Below are 21,208 nucleotides of genomic sequence, written 5' to 3'. Positions count from 1 at the left end.
AGTAATTTTAAAGGTCGAACATGGGTTGGAGAGATGACTGAGCCTTTAAGAATACAGCCGGGAACATGTACTGCTCATGCAGAGCACCCACATTCGGTTCCTAGCACCCCTGTCAGGCCACTCAAACGGCCTGTCACTCCATCTTCATGGGCTCTGATGCCCTCTTCCAGTGCCTGCAGGCATCTGTGCTCATCCCCATCTCCCATACACATAACTAAAAGTTAAAAAAATATTTAAGAAGAGCACACAGTAAGCACACGATGAATGCCATTCTGTATATATTCTGCTCATTAACCAGTCCGCCTTTGGTTGTGAAGGCTTCCTTTATCTGTGGGCACTCTTTCCGCATTGCTATTCGTGTCTCATACAATGTCTGTCAGCACAGGCATGTTTATGGCGCTCACGTTCCTCACCGTGTCCTCTCAGCTGGTAACAGTTCCACTTTATTGTGCTGGGCTCAGATAGGCTGGCCAATCATCCTACTTGCCTGGAATTGAGCACTTGCCAAGACGCAGGACCGAATTAGGTCAGTTGTGGGTGAAATGAGACAGCTGGTCATCGGATGTTTACGTTTAGGCTAGTACAATGGTTGCTGCTATTCCCAACGGTGATGGGCATTGAATCGCATTGGTGGTGGACGAGAACTTAACCAATCTATTAAACATAACATTTTCTCTCTCTTTTTCTGCTTCCTCCCTTTTATTTTTCCTTAAAACTAGAGCCAGACCCGTTGTCACCGTAAATGCTGGCCTTGAAGTGTATCCTAGCATTTTAAATCAAGACAATAAAATCTGCCCATTGCCTGGGACAGCTCTCAAAGTTTCCTGGTAAGGATCTTTGCTTAGTAGTAGTTGTGATGACTAGTAGTTTAATCATTGTACGAGCAACACAGAGTTAGCTGGCAGGGCTGAAAGGCCACTAAGGCCCTTCCTATGAACACAGTCTTTGTCTATGTTACACATTAGATTATACAGTCGAGTTTCAAAGAAGCTACCTAGAAGCTTCCACAAATAGTTTATAAGCTAACATAAGAATGATTTTTAATGTACTAAATATGGTCAAAAGTATAGTCAAAAAGAAGGGAAAGATAAACAGACCTCAAAACATTTTAATCTTAATTATAAACAGGCCTTTCTGAAAATTTAAGTTTATAACAGTATGTGTTTTTTCTCATATTTCATATATGTGAATGTTACAAAAATTACTTTTCTTTAATATTTTGTTGATCTTTTCCTCGTTACACATACACACATATTATTTTTTAAATAAATTTAGTGTCTGAGTTCTCTGTATCATAATTTCTTTTTTGTCTTGCATATGGTATTTTCATGATTTTTGCTACATTTTCATTTAACTGTACTATAGTTATTTTTTTTTTATTTAATTGACTCGTGTTATTTTAAAAACTTTAAAAATTCCATGTATGTCAAAACAAATGTAAAAATTAACTAGTAAGAAGTCTTGACTCAAGCCAGGCGGTGGTGGCACACACCTTTAATCGCAGCACTCAGGAGGCAGAGGCAGGTGGATAACTGTGAGTTCGAGGCCAGCCTGGTCTACAATGCGAGTCCAGGACAGCCAAGGCTACACAGAGAAACCATGTCTCGGAAAACAAAGCAAAACAACAACAAAAGTCTTGACTCATGTACAGTGACAGCGGCTTGACTTGCGGAACACTCTTCACGTCCTTACACAGAAAAGTCAGATAGAGCTGGTGTGATGACACAGACACATGAGGAGATAGGAAAAACCTTTCTTGAAAAAAGTGTAAGAAGGACGTTAGTACCACAAACACGACAGGTTTGCAGTTCTTGTTTTCCACTGGATTACGTTAAGCAGAATGTAACACTAGTGCTTTGTTTTGCTGGTTGGCAACAAGCTGCTAAGGCTTTAGCTGCCATTTTTACTGTTTCCCTCTGTGCTCACCTTTCCGGTGGATGTTCAGTAAGTGTCACATATTTAGTCAAAATTGGTCTGAGCTGTTTGTATCGTATGTCTTGCGTGTGAAATTCTCATGATGTTTGCTACATTTTCATGATAAGGATGCCTTGTGTGTGCAGATAAAACCCCATTTTTCATGAGCACCCGCAGATTCCTATTCTTACAGCTGTGGGCATGGCGCAGAGTCACACATGTATTTTACACCACATCTCAATGAATAGGAGACCATGTCTCAAAAATTAGGCAAAGCATGATTGAGGGAAGACACCCACAGTGGACCTCCTGACCTCCACCTGTGTACACACAGATGAGCTCCTCCCTCAATGTATGCATACATGTACATACAAACACAGACAGACACACTTAACACATAAGCACATACCAGAGGGATATTCAGACAGGAAGGAAGATGGAGACGTTTGTGAGGCAGACCATCCATCCGTTCTCTGCACCTGTATTTGTCAGTTCAACCCACTGTGCGTGGAAATGTATGAAAATATTGTATCTTTTCTGGGTATGTGCAGGCTTTTTTTCTTCTTCTGTCATTCCTTCAAAATACAATTTGGCAGACATTCCCACAGTATTTACATTGTATTAAGCATTATAACCATTCTGTGGGTGACTTAAAGTTGGCGGATGTCAGCAGCTGTATGCAGACACACATCATTTTATACCAGCCTTCAGGATCAGGAAAACCCACTGATTTTGGTGTCTAGGAGAGAGAGGACAGTGGTTGCTAGAACCACCGCTCACCACCCTGGATACATCGTTACATTAGAAATGTGAGATTCGGGTGGGATTCAGTAGTGTACCTGAACTGGGTTATAGGGTTTACATTTGAAAACATTTTTTTCTTCCCTTGCAGTTTTAATGTCAGATTCTGCTTAAAGGCGGATGGCAAAGGAACACTTCCAAGGAGGCTCAGTGAGTATCTTGGGCAGAGTCAGTGTGCTGATGGCACTACGGGTACAATGCTTGTGTTTCAGGGCACACAATGCAGTCACTCAAGTTATTGTTGTGGTTATCATCTTAATCTGAATGCTTATGCTTGAAGGCATGTAAGATACATAATTACGCATAGTTGCTGCATCCTTTGGCAGCTCGTAGGCCACTTCGGAGGCAGCGTATTTGTTACTGAACAGTGTGAGCGTGAGAATGGTAAATAGGTGGCAGCAGTTAGCATGCTGAGTGGGGAAGGGTGTGAGGTGACTGAGGTGTCGGGGAAATGCTGTTGTTTGAGTCCATGGTCTCCTGAGAACCAGGGAAGGCCTTAGCCTTTCCCGAGAGAGGGAGAGAAGTTTGTGCAGCTACATGTAGTCTGAGTAGCTAACACCATTCCTTCTCTGGTGAAATGATTGATGTGGTCCTCGGAGCAAGGCTTGCCAGTTGAGTGGATAGTGGCTTCTGCTACTGAGTAGGCATAGGGCAGAGAAGAATGCTAGAAGAGCTGGCTGCTCTCAGTGTGAATGTGCAGAGGGTGGCAAGGAGGACCTCACTGGAGCACCAGATTTCTGCAGAGACCACAAGGAAATGGGAGAGCAGAGGGATGTCCCTAGGACGGTTTCCACACCTGGAAACAGCAAGTCTGAGGAGAAGCCTGCGGTGCAGTGAGCCCAGTGGATCTGGGAAGCCTGCGGTGCAGTGAACCCAGTGGATCTGGGAAGCCTGCGGTGCAGTGAGCCCAGTGGATCTGGGAAGCCTGGGGTGCAGTGAGCCCAGTGGATCTGAGAAGCCTGGGGTGCAGCGAGCCCAGTGGATCTGAGAAGCCTGCGGTGCAGTGAGCCCAGTGGATCTGAGAAGCCTGCGGTGCAGTGAGCCCAGTGGATCTGAGAAGCCTGCGGTGCAGTGAGCCCAGTGGATCTGAGAAGCCTGGGGTGCAGCGAGCCCAGTGGATCTGAGAAGCCTGGGGTGCAGCGAGCCCAGTGGATCTGAGAAGCCTGCAGTGCAGTGAGCCCAGTGGATCTGGGAAGCTGCAGGAGAAGACAATGAAGCTGTGAAGACCACAAAGCTCTCCACCTGGAGTATACCTGCACTCGAAATTAAACATCTGAAGACATTTAGAAAGAGTCTTGAGATTTTGAAACTTTCTATCATAAATTCTTTTTAAGAAACTGCTTAAAGAAATAAGTATTAGAAGGCAGCAATTCTAACAATTGCCTGTGGACTCATTTTAAGTAATTCTTAACCCATCAGTGTCTCTTTGGTCACACATATGCCTCAGGAGAGCCATATTCAGCTGTCACCGTAAAGGGCAGCTTCACTGGAAACACTGTTGCAAGTGTTACACACTGCTCATAGTATGCTTTATAGTGATATGGATATACGCTAATTAATATTTACTGAGATGGGCAGGACACTCATTACTTGGATTAATGGGTACAAGTTGTGTGTGTTGTTTGTGCCTGTGAGGGGCATGGAACCAGGGTCTCCTGCACTCTACCACCAGTCTGCACCTGTTTCATTCTGTGGTCATCCTTCCCTTGGCTTAAATTAAAAGTCAGTATTTTTTCTCTGATAACTTGGTTTCACCACTGTCATTATAATTGCATTTGGCTTTTTTTGGGGGGGGGAGGGGAGAACAAGCAAGCCATTTAGTTATTAGTTTCTGGGATAAATTTGTTACTGTCTTACCACAATGGCCAGGCATTTTAATGAATTTAGAGGTAAGTTAGCTTTCAGAAACGAGTATCTCTGCTCACAGGGAAACTAGATTGCTAGCACAGAGATCTCCCGGGACGGAACGTGTTGGTTATAAACGCTCTGGTTTGTGTAGACTTCCAGGTGGAGCTGCTTTTGGATAAACTCAAGCAAAAGGGAGCAATCCGACGAGCACTGTTTCTCCATAACAGGTCCCCGGGGCACGCCAAGAACATGACAGTTTTCAAGGGGGCACAGATGCAGTGTGAGGAACTGGTCGCCTACTTGCGGGTAAGCGATGCTCTCTCTTCTCTTTCCCCCTCTCATGCGCATGACTTTTCCTTTCTGCAAACTGGTGGTTAGGCAAACTGAAAAGCTCAGAGAAACATGCTTGAGAAAACGGGCCTTTCTGGTGCCAACACTAACGAAGGAGGTAGAGAGGTTATTCGTCTCAGACGGGTGTTCAAAGAGGGCTTTTCTGCTACAGTATCACTGAATGAGTCATGGGGGAATAAACCTTACATCTTAAATATTGCCGAACTCTCAAGTCTGTAAAACTGTCCAGTGACCAAAAAGTAAGCAATCCACTAAATACCTCCAGTGGCTAAGTTTAAAATCCGAGATGTCAGCCACTGGATGAGCCTAGTTTGAGGCAAGAGATGGAGCCAGAAGCAGCGTTGGGTCTGATTGTAGACACTGGCCAGGGATTGGGGTTTAACTGGGGCCTTCTGCAGCTCGAGGGTTGTTTGATGCTTGCCTGACACTGCAGGGCTCCTGGCACAGACACATCCTGACTCTGGCATGAGGAAGTGCAGGACCCTTGCACGGGGTTAATCCAATCTGGGAACCAGGTGAAGTTCAGTCAAGCAGGAACTTGTTTATTTACTTATTATTGTGTGTGGCTGTTTCATTTCCATGTGTATATCTGCACCATGTGTCTGCCCATTGACTGTGGACGCCAGAGACGGCACTCCAGCCTCTGGAACTGGAACTCGGGTTACAGAGCTGTAGTTGTCATGTGGGTACTGGGAACTGAACATGGGCTCACTGGAAGAGCATCAAGAACTCATTTCTCCAGCCCCATAGGAAACAACCTACACTCTCCCCCTCCCCAACACACACACACACACACACACACACACACATATACATACACACACACACACACACACACACCACCACACATATACATACACACACACACACACACACACACATACACACACACATATACACACACACACACACACACCACACTTACTTTGAAGCAAAGAAAGGAAAAAAAAAAAAGACGTAGCAATGAGCTTCCTACCATCTCTTTAAAGGAATATCCCAAATTTCTTGATAATTGCAGTGGATTATCATAGAAGTAAGATATAGGGAAAATGTACATGTACTTTAGATGCTACTTAATTTATATGAGATTTTTCACAAATTTGAAAAAACACATAAAATTTGAAATTGAGAAGGACATAATGATAGGTAAAATTGAGACAAATTACAAAATTTCCTAAATAACCAACATTTGGGAAAAAACTTGGATAAAAAAGAATAGTGTTAGACATTCATAACACACCTGTCATAAGAAGATACGAAAAACCAATAACTATAGGGTCACATATATTGCTATATATGAGTGATTCTACAGCTATATTTATTTATTTTAGGTTTTTTGAGACAGGTTTTCTCTGTGTTTTCTTGGCAGTCCTAGATGCTTTTTTGTAGACCAGGAAGACCTCAAACTCACAGTGATCCCATCTGCCTCTGCCTCCCAAGTGTTGGGATTAAAGGCATGCACCACACGATGCCCAGCCTACAGTTATTTTTAAAATGGAACATTTGTTGAAGTTAGTTTTGGGGTTTTGCTTGTTTTTGAGACAGTGTCTTCTGACATCTTGGTTGGCCTTGAACTTGCCTTGTGGCTGAGGATGACCTTGCATTCATGATCCTCCTGTCTCCACATTCCAAGTGCTGATAAAAAAGAAAAAACAAAACAAACAAACAATCAAACAAACAAACAAGAAAAACAACTTTACACCAGCCTGGCATGGTGACACACGCCTTTAATCCCAGCACTTGAGGAGGCAGAGGCAGGTGGATCTTTGTGAGTTCAAGTCCAGCCTGGTCTATAAAGTGAGTCCAGGACAGCCAAGGCTACACAGTGAAACCCTGTCTTGAAAAACTGGGCGGGGGTGGGGGTGGGGAGATTTTAGAAGGTGAGCTTTCTACACGAATAAAGAAGTAAAACAACAACAAAAGCAAGATCATGTTACTTGGCTACAGAAAACACTTTGGTATAATGCACTCTTGAGGATTTAGGAGACAGTCATGAATTTCAACAAATCCAAATTAAATTTAATCTAAGCCAGACAGTGTTTGTTAACTAGCCAAGGTGTGATGGAAGGAAACTCGTTTGTTGCTGATGATCCTTCCCCGTTGGCATGAAGGTTCTGGAAATACAACGTGGTAGCACAGAACTGGCAAGTCTTGTCCTTATATAGGGTTATCATTTAACAAAAACAAACCCTAGAACAGACAAACTGTCATCCGGTAACACACTCCCGGGCACTGAAGAAGCAAGGATGAGTCTTAAATTATTAAATCGAGAGAAACTTGAAGACTGTGTATGACCCATTTTCAGTTAGCTGAAAGAGAAACAAGAACCGCAAACGAAGAACACACCGTTTAACGACACGCGGTATATAAAACATGGCACCAGCAAACTGGGCGTGTACATATCAGCCACCATCAAAGAAGTGACCACAAAAGATGTCTAGACAGGCTTAGAAACACGTGATTTCAGCAGAGCGAGCAGGGGCAGGTGAGCTGCAGTTTCAGCAGGCTGAAAGGAAAGGAAGTCGGGCAACAGCCGGGCAACTTAAAGCCACATTAGTGTTGCTCCTGTTACACAGAACAGCGGGAGACCGGTGGGGCCATCAAGTGGGTGGGGCCAAGACAGTGGACCCTCTTCTGTGGGCTTCAGATGTCAGCTTTGAGAAGTGGGGAGAATCTACAGCGTTCACATCTCTATCTCATTCTTTGGTTGCTAGAGGTGGGAGATCCACCAGGGTCCCTGATGGGTTCTAGTAGTTTGAGCTAGCAATGGCCAAGGTAAGTCAGATGTGTCGCTAAGAGTTATTTAAAAAGAACTAATGACAGTCTACAACAACTCTGAAGTATTACACTCTCCATAGTTGGCAGAGATCAGCTCGTGGAAGGCTATTATGCACATGTAGTTTCTTTAGAGAACTTTGGTACACAATTAACATGTGTCATGTATGTGTGTGTGTGTGTGTGTGTGTGTGTGTGTGTGTGACATTTTACATCATAACACTAACCTTGACGAATAGTTCTTACTGATCAACCATCTGAGTTTGACTTTATGCTTACTACGGTTAGCACAGTTTCTCAGAGGCTGTTAGGGCCACAGCTTCGAGCAATGAGTTCAGCAGCTTCTGTGGTCCCTCCAGTTGTGGGTTTCTCTCCAAACAGTTGAGGTTGGTGTCATCCTTAACTTGAAGCTCTTTTGTTTCAGGATGAATCTGAGTTTAGAGACAAACTCACTCCCATCACTATTTTCATGGAGTACCGGCTGGACCAGAGAACGGCTGCTGACCCAACAGGCTTGCAACCCATCCTGAACCAGTTCACCCCAGCCAATGTCAGTCGGCAGGTAATACGCTTCGCGAGTTACTTCTTACCCGCCCTCTGGCCTTTTGTTAAAGTTTTACATTTGTCTTCTTAAGTGTCACGAGGGATTGCTTCCACAGTGTTGGTAGACGTTTAATTAAAGAAACCAGAAGGGAAATGATCCGAATATTTAGGTCTGAGATCTTTAAACCTATTCAGTAGTCATGTGCACTGAAAGACAGGGCCACATTTCACACACATAGAGTAGTGAAATGATCCAAGGGAAACAACGGAAGTCCAGTTTTTAGTACTTACTAAACACCCACAACGCCTCATTTATCTTGGGTGTATATTATGTGTTGTGGAGTGTGCGTGCGTGCGTGCGTGCGTGCGTGCGTGCGTGCGTGCGTGCGTGCGTGCGTGCGTGTGTGTGTGTGTGCGTGCGTGCGTGCGTGCGTGCGTGTATGTGTGCGTGCGTGCGTGCGTGCGTGCGTGCGTGCGTGCGTGCGTGCGTGTTATATGACAGACTAAACATCTGGGAGGAGGAAGCTTCTGTGCTCGTTCTTGCACACACTGCCCATATTTGCACTGAGATTAGAGAAAGGCTTTGCCAGCTTCAAGCCGGAACTCTATGGGGAAGGCTTCGGCTAAAACAGGACTTCCTTAGGACCGCCTGCTCCCAAATAGTATTTCCACCTCGCTCCTGTATTTTGTCACATGCCTTGGACTAGGTCTATCATAGGCTTCAGAGGCATACACCTACCTTATCATTTTTTCTTGAACTTTCTAAGACCTTAAAAGCAGCTTTTATTTCTGGGGGTAGAATTTGAAAGTGCTAATATTGACAACATAGAAGGCAAATTGAAATCTTTTAAAAAGTGCGTGTAATTTATGTATTTTAACAAACATTTGTTTTGTACCTTGATAATTTAGTGTATTTGTCTTTTTTTTTTTTTTTTTTTTTGGCTATCCATTAGTAATGAACTTGTGAACATAGTTTCTGTGTTTGCAGTTGTTACTTGGGGATGGATGGATATTGTATTGATGCTTAATTTAACATCTCAGCTTCTTGGTGTGTATATTTAATTGAGAATCTCTTTAGAAGTAACTTCTTGTCTGTGCCTTATAATAAGTGTTTTGCTATATAGGCTATGACTATTTTTCTTTATAGCTCTAGAATTATTTTAGAAATCTTTATCATTATTATTACTATTCTTTTTTTTTTTTAGATAAGTTCTCACTAAATAGCAACGAATAAACCAAGAATGACTTTTCTTTTCTTTATGATTTGTTCCTTCTATGTAATCTACCAAGATCTGTGTTCTTGCATTCTTTCTCTTCAGAGGGTTTTTTCACACTGTTCTTTGAGGCACATTCCCTTGGCCAGAGCCAGAAAAAAAAATGTTTAGATTTTCTTCTGGCTTATTATTTTAATGCTTCGGGGTTCTTTGCTTGTTTGTTTCATGTATTTCCCAATGGGTTTGCATATACTGGACTTATTTTGACCATTTTCTTCTTAACTTAATATTTGCACCAGTTTCTGTGATAGCAGCAGAGGCCACTATCATAATGAGGAACCCTTACAAGGATGTTCACGTTGTCCCTGTTCATATAGGCTAGCCAGGAACACAGTTACAACCAGCCCTCACTTCTTGTACTAAACTTTATTCGAAAATGTTAAGAGCTAATTTGAGATATACAATTTTTTTAAGTAATTATATTTCATTCTGTTTTTTCCCCTTATTCTTGATAACTACACTGACATTTTAGAGATGAGTGTCCAGGATTCACTAGAAAATAATATCTCTTTCTTTTAGGCTCATATTCTACTTGACTGTGGGGAAGACAATGTCTGTAAACCTAAACTGGAAGTTTCTGTAGATAGGTAAGTTTTACTCTAAGCAGTAAATATATGAGATAAGAAATTTAAATGGAAAAACACACCTTTCTATTCAAAATGCTAGGGGTTTTTTTGGAAGGAGAGTCACTTACAGTAAAGAATAACTTATGATTTTCTTCATAATAAAGCAATTAATACAGTGGTTAAAAACACCCAGTGTGTTTCACTAGGTGCCTGGCTCGGCGGATTCATGACCATTAGCTCTGGTTGTCCTGTGAGCCCTATTTATCTTCTTCATATACTTCATTGTGGCATGCCCTGCACCGAGAGCGTCCGTAACCACTCAGTATGACACATGGAACACTGTTGTGAGAATTATGGCAAAAGAATAGTTCACCTCTTAGCAAGAAAATCAAAGAATTAGAAGTATACGCACAGATACAGGTAGACAGCAGTGATGTGTGACTGGCACCAGCATTCAGCAAAGCAGAAAGGAACATTGAAATTGCACCCCAGGGTGCTAAGTCTCTGTTTTCTGTTGAGCTGTGGAGGAGCCTTGAGCTTTCCTGAGACGGGAAAGGATGCCAGCAGTATGCCTCATCTCCTCTTTCTTTGAGCAGCCACCCACTCCCCAGGTAGTCTCTTTTCATTGTTGGATTTGAATTAACTTCCAGCGATCAGAAGAAGATCTATATTGGGGACGACAACCCTCTGACACTGACGGTGAAGGCGCAGAACCAGGGAGAAGGAGCCTATGAGGCGGAGCTCATAGTCACCATCCCCCCGCAGGCTGACTTCATCGGGGTCGTCCGAAACAATGAAGTAAGCAGGCTGCCTCTGGACACTCCCAGGCGTTGTTAACATTAATGAGGTTGCCGGGGTGGTGGTGGCACACACCTTTAATCCCAGCACTCAGGAGGCAGAGGCAGGCAGATCGCTGTGAGTTCAAGGCCAGCTTGGTCTACAAAGTGAGTCCAGGACAGCCAAGGCTACACAGAAAACCCTGTCTCGAAAAACCAAACCAAACGAAACCAAAACATTAATGAGGTCATCCCTATCTAGGGAAGCCCAAGCTTAGCCATCCTATCTAAAACTAAATTACTAGACAATAGAGTGCATAGCTCACAGAATCCTCTTCAGGCCTCATACCTAGCATAATATACTGATGTGGAATTATTAGGTTTGCAAGGCAAGCGTCTGAAAACTGGGCTCAGCTAGATGCAGTGTGGAAGCCTTCCTGATATGCCGCTGGTCAGAGGCACTGTGATCAGAATCAGTCCTCCAGGGTCTTCCCAACGCTTGTACATGGAACAGCTGCAACAGCCTAGCTTCTTTCTCTTTTTGCTCAAATAGATTTATTTGCTTCATTAAAAAAAAAAAGGAATTTAAATATCTACATAGTATTGGGTAAGGGCTTTGTAGTTTCTGCTTTTTTTTTTTTTTTTTTTTTTTTTTTTTTTGTGCTACTATTGATTCTCTTTTCAAATCCCAACCCTACTCATCCTTATTTATTTATTTATTTTAATCTTTTGTTTTTTTGCCTTTCAAAGGCCTTAGCAAGACTTTCCTGTGCATTTAAGACAGAAAACCAAACACGGCAGGTGGTGTGTGACCTTGGAAACCCAATGAAGGCTGGAACTCAAGTAAGAAGTTTTAATTGAATGGGTTTTTCTCCTTATCAATAGAATACTATGTCTTTTCCCCTCTACATTTGTTTATAGTAATTTCAAAATAAATTGGGTTTTTCTTTGTTAGTGTGTGTGCGTGTGTGTGTGTGTGTGTAGTGCTAAGGACTTAGTCCAGCACCTTACACGTGTGTGTGTGTGTGTGTGTGGTGCTAAGGGCTTAGTCCAGCACCTTACACGTGTGCGTGTGTGCGTGTGTGTGGTGCTAAGGACTTAGTCCAGCACCTTACACGTGTGTGTGTGTGTGTGTGTGTGTGTGTGTGGTGCTAAGGGCTTAGTCCAGCACCTTACACATGCGTGTGTGTGTGTGTGCGTGTGTGTGGTGCTAAGGACTTAGTCCAGCACCTTACACATGCTTGGCAATGGCTCACTGCTGAGCTATGTATTTAGCCCTGTTTTCTTTGCGTGTGCTTTTAAGATGGGATCTTGTTATGCAGCCTCAGCATGATCACAAACTCAAGTTGTTCCTTCCTTTGCCCACTAAGCGCTGCCATTGGAAGGGTGGAGTGCACTGCCATGGTGGCTCTAGGAACTATATTTTTATTTAAAAACGTCATTTATTTACATGCATGTGTGTGACCATGTGCTGTGTGCAGGTCAGAGGACAACTTCTGGAAGTTGGTTCTCTCCTTCTATCATGTAGGACGTGGGAACTGAACTTGGACCACCAGGATTGGTCACGCATGTCTTTACCCACTCACTACTGAGCCATTTCACTTAACCTTCAAGTATTAGCTTTAAATTAGTTTTGATTTAGAGCCTAGTTATTTGCCGCGTTCTGCTCATTTTAACAAGGATGCTAAAATTATATGGGACTCTATACTCTTCCACACTGCCTTAAGTCGGGTTAAACAGACAAAAATATGATTTAAACTGAAGACCAAGATTATAAGCTTAGTGTTTTGAGCCAGGGTGCCTAAAAGCCATCCTAGCAAATGCCAGGGCCTGTTACTCCTAGGTGGGATGGTGTTATATCATTAACCTGAAGCCTGGCTTTGGAGGAGAAGAGTAGTTGGACCAGGCTCGCCTTCTGACAGTGAGCAGGGAGCCAAGCTCCCAGAGACGCTCTTCTCAAGTCCCCTAGAAAGGAAGCAGTATGTGTGTGCCACTGGAATTAAGGGAAACACGGCTGGATATCTGATGCTTTACAAGCAGAGTCACTGAATGGCAGGTGCACTGACGTCAGCTGTGTGCACAGCTGTTGCTGCGGACTAAGCATTGCATGCTTCTAAGTGTCTCCACACGCGGGTGTTATTCTGTGTAGATGTTCCCAGAAAAGAGTTTTTATTTTCCTTCCCCTTATTCTCCCTGCTCTCTCTCTCTCTCTCTCTCTCTCTCTCTCTCTCTCTCTCTCTCTCTCTCTCTCTCTCTCTCTGTCTCCCTCTCTGTCTTTCTCTCCTCCCTCCTCCACTTCTTTGCCTTCTCCTTCTCTCTTCCTCCTCTTCGTCTTCCTCCTCCTCCTCCTTCTTTTTTCATGACATGGTCTCTCTGTGTAGCCTTGGCTGTCCTGGACTCTCTTTGTAGACCAGGCTGCCCTCAAACTCTCAGAGATCTGCCTGCCTCTGCTTCCCTGAGTGCTGGGTCTAAAGGCGTGTGCCTTTTATCTATCTATCTATCTATCTATCTATCTATCTATCTATCTATCTATCTATCTAGTTTTTCAAGACAGCATTTCTCTGTGTAGCCTTGACTGTTCTGAAATTCTCTTTGTAAACCAGGCTGGCCTCAAACTCAGAGACCCAAAAGCCCCAATCTCCCAATGCTGGGACTGAAGGCATGGGCCACCATGCACAGCAATTCCTGGTTTTTCTAAGTCGCCAACTCAAGGCTTTGTAATGTGAGTGTAGCCCCACAGAGGTGTCATTTTTTTCATGCCAGTTATGTGATCCCCAAGAAGCCTTCTCTTTTTATAACTGTAGATCAATCGGTTGTTTTCTTTGAAGTTAATCAGTTTCTCCCCCACCCACTCAGGGCTTAGCAATTAGGTGCTAGCGAAAGGGACCTTGCAAGGTGCTGAGGGGGAGAGTCTGCTTTTTGTTCAACTCTTTTAACCCTCCAGCACTTCCAGTCTGACTTTCTAAGTCAGTTGTCAGCTTCCTGAGTCAAGTCTAATACTCAATTGTCCAGTGCTTTTATTGGAAATTGAAAATTGCAATTTTTAGAAAGACAGTTAATATCATGGGTCAGCATGGTTATAATTAATAATTTTTAAGTAGCCCCCATTATGACTTGAGTGGAAAATAAGATGTAATTATTTTGTTCACTTTTACCATAAACTCACAAGAAGTATAATTTAGAACACACTTTTTTATTTGGCTACCAAACTTGAAGTTTCTAACTTGAAGAAGACACTGACCACCATTATTGTCACCTTCCCTCTTTCAGCTGCTTGCTGGTCTTCGTTTCAGTGTGCACCAGCAGTCAGAGATGGATACATCTGTGAAGTTTGACTTGAAAATCCAAAGGTATGAAAGCAATATTTAGGATCAAATAGCCATTATTTCTTATAAATATCGTACACACTACCATCTAAAGATGGAATAATGCTGATTAAAATTTCAGCACTGTATTATAGGATTCTTAAATAAGTATTTAGTTATACAAATGATTGTATTGTCAATTTCAGTTTATAAAACAATTAACCACTTAGGAAACGTTTCATCATCTTTGAATTAAATGGCAGTTAAAATAATTGGTAGGGCTTTAGCGTCTGTGTTGCTTTGAAGTCTTTAGTTTTCGCTCCCCTGAGTTTTCCCTTTTATGACTTTGATGATAAAGGGGCCCAGTTCAGTCCTGAGCATGTTTTTTCCTCTTTTCAGCTCTAATTCTTTTGACAATGTAAGTCCGGTTGTGTCTTATAAAGTCGACCTTGCTGTTTTGGCTGCTGTTGAGATAAGAGGGTAAGTGAGAATCTCAAATTAAACATCCTGTTGTTGTGTTTGCTTCTGAGGTGTGGCTACCTGACTCTGGCTTCTTGTGGGCAGCCAGCCCAGCGCACTCTGCGTTTCCAAGGCTCCGTAGGGATGAGGCACTGAAAGTGCTCCAGAGCCCCAAGGGTCGTTCTGGTGGTCTTCTGAGAAGGGATGCTAACAACAACCTTACAGTATGCTGACTGAGCTTTAGCAGCAGTTTCTGACCTGCTCGTCTCATGCACGCCGTTATGCATTTGTTCATTAGCAAGCTTTTCCTTTAAGGCTTTTAAAGCTTAGGACTGATTTTATACCTTTGAATAGAGAACACTTAGGGAAGTGGACCGACTGTGTTGCTTGATACTCACGGTAGGTTTTCTTTGGTTGTTGTTTAGAGTTTCGAGTCCAGATCACATCTTTCTTCCAATTCCAAACTGGGAGTACAAGGAAAACCCCGAGACTGAAGAAGATGTCGGGCCCGCTGTTCAGCACATCTATGAGGTTTGCAGTTAGTGACTGGACTCAAGAGAAAGCTAGTGAGGGGAGCCAGTGGAGAGAGCAGTTAAACTTCTTTTTAAAACCAGTCCTATGTAATATTTACGTGGAGTTTGTACAACTTGAACATGCACCAGAAGTACTATTTATAAGTTCACTTTTATACACAAATCTCTTTGTGTTTAAAGAACACAAAATAACTCTGTCTGAATAAAAGGAACATCCCTTGTATGTGCTCCAAGGCATTCTGAAGTTCTGACTAAAAACTGGAGATATGTGTCATTAAGCCAAGTTTTTTGTTGTCTATCAGAAGGCTATTAAGTCACCAGTCAGTAATGCCTTAGCTGTGTTCTTAACATGTTCACCCTGGTAGGTTGTTGTTTGGCCTATGTGTGTGATGGCCATGTGCAAAGTCTGTCGGCAGAAGCTGCTGCTCCTCAGACCCCATTGCAGATCTGCTTTCCAGTAAAAACACCCAGGAAGGGCTAGAGAGCTCATCATCGTTCGAGGCGCTCACATTTTCTTTTCCTTATTAGCTGAGAAACAACGGCCCAAGTTCATTCAGCAAGGCAATTCTCCATCTCCAGTGGCCTTACAGCTACAACAACGACACTCTGCTGTACGTCCTCCACTATGACATCGACGGGCCAATGAACTGCACTGCAGACACCGAGATCAATCCCTTGAGAATTAAGGTTACTGAGCTTTACACAGCTCTTCCTTGTCATGATTTTCATTTTCTTCCTAAAAATGTAAATGAAATGCGTGAAATTAAAAAAAAAAAAAAAAAGCTATCTTAATGTATGAGCTCTGCAAAAAAAAAAAAAAGTGTTTTAGTTCATAACTAGCACACCAAAAACTAGCCCATTTGTGCAACAGGTAAGCAGCAATTCTGTGAAATCGGCGTGGAGCGCATGCCTGTGAGTGTTCAGGAGGCCTCAGGAGTTATTCTTTACTGTGGCTCAGTGGCTACTCACTGCAATCTCAGTTTATCAAATGTATGGTGTCATATCTAAGGCTACCTTGATGTAGAATTTCTGTTTTTAGAATGAGATATACCATTTTACTTGGGATTTTTGATCTGCAGAGTGTAGGAAAGTGCCATTTTATAGGACTTTATGCATTTTTGGTGACAGTGATATTTGTTCCACAATATATATTTAACTAAGAACATCACACCAGGTGGGGTGGTGGTGGTGGTGGAGGCCTTTAATCCCAGCATTCAGGAGGAAGAGGCAGGTTGATCTCTGAGTTTGAGGCCAGCCTGGTCTACAGCTTCCAAGATTGCCAAGGCTACACAAAGTAAACCTGTCTCAAAAAACTGAGGGGGTGGGGAGGGAGAGAGAGAAAGAAAGAATATGAATATTACATCATAAATAGTCTGAGAGAAGTTCAGAAAACAAATAAAATAAGCCAGGCTTGATGGCACATACCTGTAATCCCATAACAAGATTGAGGTTATCTGGGATTACGTTTTGTGGTCAAGGCCAGTCTGGGCTATATAGAGATACTCTTGTTTCCAACATGCAAAACAAATCAGACTCAATACTCCTAATTGGCACTCGTAGATATACTGTAGAATTTGAGGTTCTCTCAGCATTGGTATCAGTTTCCCTCTGGGGATGCATGGGAAAAGCAGTGGTTTGGAAAAGCTAACATTCGTAGGGCACATTTAATGACATTGTCTTTTATTTTCTGTCTTCCCTGTTCACTAACTATTAAGTGGTAAATTTTCTGACGTATCACGTTTTCATAGCTTGGATATTAATCATATTTAAGTATTAATGTCCAAGTGTCTATGTGAAATGTTTTCTGTTACCATTTTACCTCTGTTTTACAATGTAATTCATGTCTCATCATTACAGACGCCCGAAAAGAATGACACAGCGGCTGCACAAGGTGAACGAAATCACCTTGTCACCAAGCGGGATGTCACCGCCGTCAGCGAGGGAGATGTTCACACTTTGGTAAGTGCCTTCTCAAGTACGCAAAGGACCAGCAGCTAAAAATACAGGATCACAGGACAGAAGACAAATAACATCTCAGCAGTGTGTCTTTTGGTCCTCCTCCTCCTTGTCCTCGTCCTCCTCCTCTTCTTCTTTTTGGTTTTTGAGACAGGGTTTCTCTCTGTAGCTCTGCCTGTCCTGAACTTGCTTTGTAGACCAGGCTGGCCTCAAACTCACAGAGATCCACCTGCCCCTGCCTCCCGAGTGCTGGCTATCTTCTTGCTCTTCTTATTCCTAGTTACGTTAATGAGACTTCTCAACTGACCCATTTAATAGATTGTTTAATAAAAGCATTCTGTATTCTGACTTTCTTGACTGATCTTCCAGCCTTTTGATCTCATCTTCCTCTTTGACACTTTAGTGCCACATTGCAGGAGGAACCAGGAGGCCTAGTAACGAAAGTGTCTGAAGGGAATAATTAGTTCAGTGATTTAACTTTAATTAAGTCAGGTTATCCAATGCCTGTACTTCTTAGCTTCCAACATGTGGGTCCTCAAGTTTGCTGATGAGAACGTTTACCTGCTAAGCCATCTTGCCAGCCCCACAACCACTGTTTTTATATAACTGAGTGCTAGGGTCAAAGGCTCATTTTTCAGATAACTGAGCTTCCTTCACATCATGACTTTCAGGGCGTCAGCATCTCCTGGTTCCCTGTCTGCCACCACATCTCCTCCTTGCTCTTCAGTTTTAGAACTCTAACCCCTACATTGAACCTCAGGCTCTGGTTAGCTGCTGATTAGAATTCCTCTTAAATGTCTATCATAAAATAATAAATCTGAAAATACAATATGGAGTTTTTCACAATGATTCTCTCTCCACAGTGAGATCACATGTAGTGAAAATCAACTCTCTTCTCTGTATAAATCCTTCCTCTTTGTCTCTCAGGACCGACACCCTGCATTTTGGTAAATTACATCACCATCCACTTTGAAAAAAACACCTAATTCTAATCCACTTGCACCAACTCCATCCCTTCTGTTGACTTCTACCAGCTGTGGCCTCTGACTTTATGCCCCGTCTCTCTCCTAGCGTTTATTTGCCATAGAACCTGTAGTGATCCTTTGATGCGTAGGTCCCTACAGAACTTTCTCAGCTGACTGAGAAAAATTACAGTTGGCTAAGGAGGACTTAAGTTTGATTCCCTGTAACCACAGCTCCACAGAGAGCCGACACCTCTGGTTTCGAAGGACACTTGCATTCTTGTTGGCATATCCCTACACAGGTACACATATCTGAAAATAAAATATTCACAAAACATTGTCAGAGGATGTAATGTGACCTCACGCATTCTAGGCCCTCGCTATTTCTCTGTATGTGCCTTGTCTCCCACACATGGCTTCTTTCTTCCCTTCTTTGCTTAAAAAAAATAGGTAGTATTAATTTTTATATTGAAGTGTTTTCATATAATATATCTTGATAAGATTTTTCCCTCCCCAAGTTCCTCCCAGATTCTCCCCCATCTCCCTACTCATCTGGCTTTATGTTCTTTATCTCTTTGAAGAAAAAAACAAAAACAAAAACAAAAAACAAAACAAAACAAAAAAAGAAACACAGACACACAGAAATCTCACAAAAACACAAAAATGGAGAGAAAAAATAGAAAAACAGAAGACCAATAAGACAAAAACATGACAAAACAAAGCAAAATGGAAAAAAGTCCACAAAAATACTATTGAATCCCTTTTGTACTGGCCAACTGTTGCTGGGCATGGGGCCTGATACCTTCTTAGTTAGGGGTCAGGCCTCATGTCCAGTTTCCGCTCAGTGCTGGGACCCCTTTTGGCTTGAGTCTGTGTAGGTCTTGTGCATGGTGCCCATTTAGGGCTGAGCACTTCAGGCTTTCACCCTGCACCCTGCACAGTTGTGGGTCTCTGTGTTAATTCCCATCTCCTGTAAGGAGAAGCTTCTGTGATGTGGGTTGAGTTAGGCACCGATCTATAGGCATAACTGTGTGCCATCAGGAGTGACTGCATTGGTGTGTCTCTGCAGCATGGTGTAAGGGTCCTTGGGGTATGTACTGAAGAGTAGTGTAGCTGGGCCCTGAGGTAGATCATTTACCCACTTGCTTGTGTGTAATTAGCTTCTTCAGACGGAAGCTTCCCTTCTAGTGTGTTCTGTAGAGATAGGGCCTCTCACTGAACCTGCAGCTCTTTTATTGTCTAGAGTAGCTGGCTAGCAAGTCTCAGGGATTCTCCTGTCCTTTCCTTCCTAACAGTAGGATTGCTGGCATGTGCTTCTATAGACCTTGATTTTATTCTGTGGGTGCTGGGGATCAGAACTCAGGTCCTTAAGCTTGCCCACAGCTACTTTATTGAATGATCCATCCCTACTTCTTGTTTACTTCTAGTTAGTTGATTTATATGTGCATTCTTAATGATGAGAACAAGTTGTTCTCATTACTATAGCTCTCTAGCAGGTTTGAAAATTCCCTTCCTCCCTCCTGTCCTCCCTCCTGCCCTCCCTCCTGTCCTCCCTCCCTCCCTCCCTTCAAGCATAGATCTCACTGTAGCTCATGTTGGTCTGGAACTTTTACTTACCCTCCTGTCTCAGCTTCCTGAGTGTTGGGATTGCAAGCTCATACCACTGCATTTGGGTTATTTTCTTCCTTTTTAAGGTTATTTGTGATGGTTGGCGTTTTTAGCGACTCATTATAAACTTTAGGATCAGGGTACGTTTCTTAGGGCTTTTTGTATCTCATTAGCAGCTTGTTTGAGAACTCTTGCGTTCTAGAACACAGGCTATCCAGTTAGGTTTCCTTTCATTCCTTTCAATAATATTTGAATTCCTTTCAAAGTGTTTGCACAAAAACAAAACACAAAACAAAATTTTAAAAACCCACATAGTTTTTAGTGTACTAGCTTTGCACTTTTAGTTATGCTTTTTTTTTTTTTTTTTTTTTTTTTGCTCTTTTTGATGGTGTTGCTAAGTGTACAAACTACAAGTTATATTTCTATTTTGAACTTGGACCCTGTAAGATCTGTGCTCTGTTTTTGTTTCTGTACTTGCTTATTAGAACTTTATTGGTTTTAGTGTAGTTTGCTTGTGGTTTGTTGTTGTTTAATACATAAGACTTTTTCATCTACTCAGAGGTAGCTTTTAAAAATCTGTTTATTATGTTATTGCTGACCCCTCCTGACGAGACCTGTGCAGCTGACTAGAAGCAGCATGTCCAGACCCTTTGGCCTTGTTCGTGGCCTTCCACTGAGTGTGGAGTTAGTTGTGCTTCTTTAACAGGTGCCCTTTATGAGGTGGAGGCAGTGCACTTCTTCCCTTCCTGTTCCTCAGCTGCTGGTGCCGCTCACCAGACAGCATGGCTGTTAGGTGTGTGCATGTGACATGGAGCAGTGTGGCCAGCACATGTAAGGTGACAGATATTTGTTTCCCTTAGCCACCAACCTTCAAGGTCCCGATGAAGACACTAACTGTGGCCGATGTCCTCAGCATGTGATTTCCTTTCTGCAGGTCTCACACAGGATAGCCATTAAAGATTCACTACTCTGCTTGCTTTTCCACAGTTACTGGAATCTGATATTTGTGTCTTAAAATTACCAGGTTCAGGGTTTGCCTAAACAATGTTGGGTTGTCATAAAAGTGAACATTTTAGTACTATAAATCTTATGTTTCTAGAATAATTTACACTAAAAGGAAAAACAATGCTTTTGCCAGGTGTGGTGGCACCTGCCTTTAATCCCAGCACTGGGGATGCAAGGTAGGCATACCTCTGTGAGTTCCAAGACAGCCAAGGCTGTGTAGCAAGACCCTGTCTCAAAACAAGCAAGCAAACAAACAAAAACAAGGGAAGCCTGCTCTTTTCTGAAAGGAAATGGAGGAAGAGAGGAGGTCTCAGGAAGAGAAGAGGGGGGAGGGGTGAGGACCAGGAGAAGTAGGAGAAGAAACTGAGTCAGGATGTGATACACGAGGGTAATGATGATGACGATGATGATGAAACACAGTTAACTATTGATCTGTTTGTTAAGCATTACAGCATACAGAAGAATCTCTTTGGCCGTCGTGTTAGAATGCTTAGTGTTCAAATGTTAAAAACAAAAATGCAGTGTGCTCTTA

At 42.7% G+C, this 21,208-nt stretch overlaps 1 protein-coding gene across 3 annotated transcripts in view; it reads left to right on the top strand.

Annotated features, from left to right (window-relative positions):
• The window catches only part of Itgav (integrin subunit alpha V), an 80,308-nt gene that overhangs the window by 57,076 nt on the left and 2,024 nt on the right, over nucleotides 1-21,208 (top strand). For 2 of the 3 annotated variants that reach the window (XM_051166117.1, XM_051166116.1), the window contains exons 15-26: nucleotides 720-827; nucleotides 2,807-2,865; nucleotides 4,715-4,869; nucleotides 8,114-8,251; nucleotides 10,026-10,093; nucleotides 10,723-10,870; nucleotides 11,599-11,691; nucleotides 14,119-14,198; nucleotides 14,553-14,633; nucleotides 15,038-15,143; nucleotides 15,674-15,832; nucleotides 17,003-17,104. In XM_051166117.1, coding sequence (XP_051022074.1) covers nucleotides 720-827; nucleotides 2,807-2,865; nucleotides 4,715-4,869; nucleotides 8,114-8,251; nucleotides 10,026-10,093; nucleotides 10,723-10,870; nucleotides 11,599-11,691; nucleotides 14,119-14,198; nucleotides 14,553-14,633; nucleotides 15,038-15,143; nucleotides 15,674-15,832; nucleotides 17,003-17,104 — 1,297 coding nt within the window. Of the gene's footprint in view, nucleotides 1-719; nucleotides 828-2,806; nucleotides 2,866-4,714; nucleotides 4,870-8,113; nucleotides 8,252-10,025; nucleotides 10,094-10,722; nucleotides 10,871-11,598; nucleotides 11,692-14,118; nucleotides 14,199-14,552; nucleotides 14,634-15,037; nucleotides 15,144-15,673; nucleotides 15,833-17,002; nucleotides 17,154-21,208 lie in introns of those variants that run through there. The other variant, XM_051166115.1, reaches the window with a different exon arrangement.

Source organism: Acomys russatus, chromosome 24 (assembly GCF_903995435.1).
Source record: "Acomys russatus chromosome 24, mAcoRus1.1, whole genome shotgun sequence".
Taxonomy (NCBI): Eukaryota; Metazoa; Chordata; class Mammalia; order Rodentia; family Muridae; genus Acomys; species Acomys russatus.
This window is presented reverse-complemented; position numbering and strand designations above follow the sequence as displayed.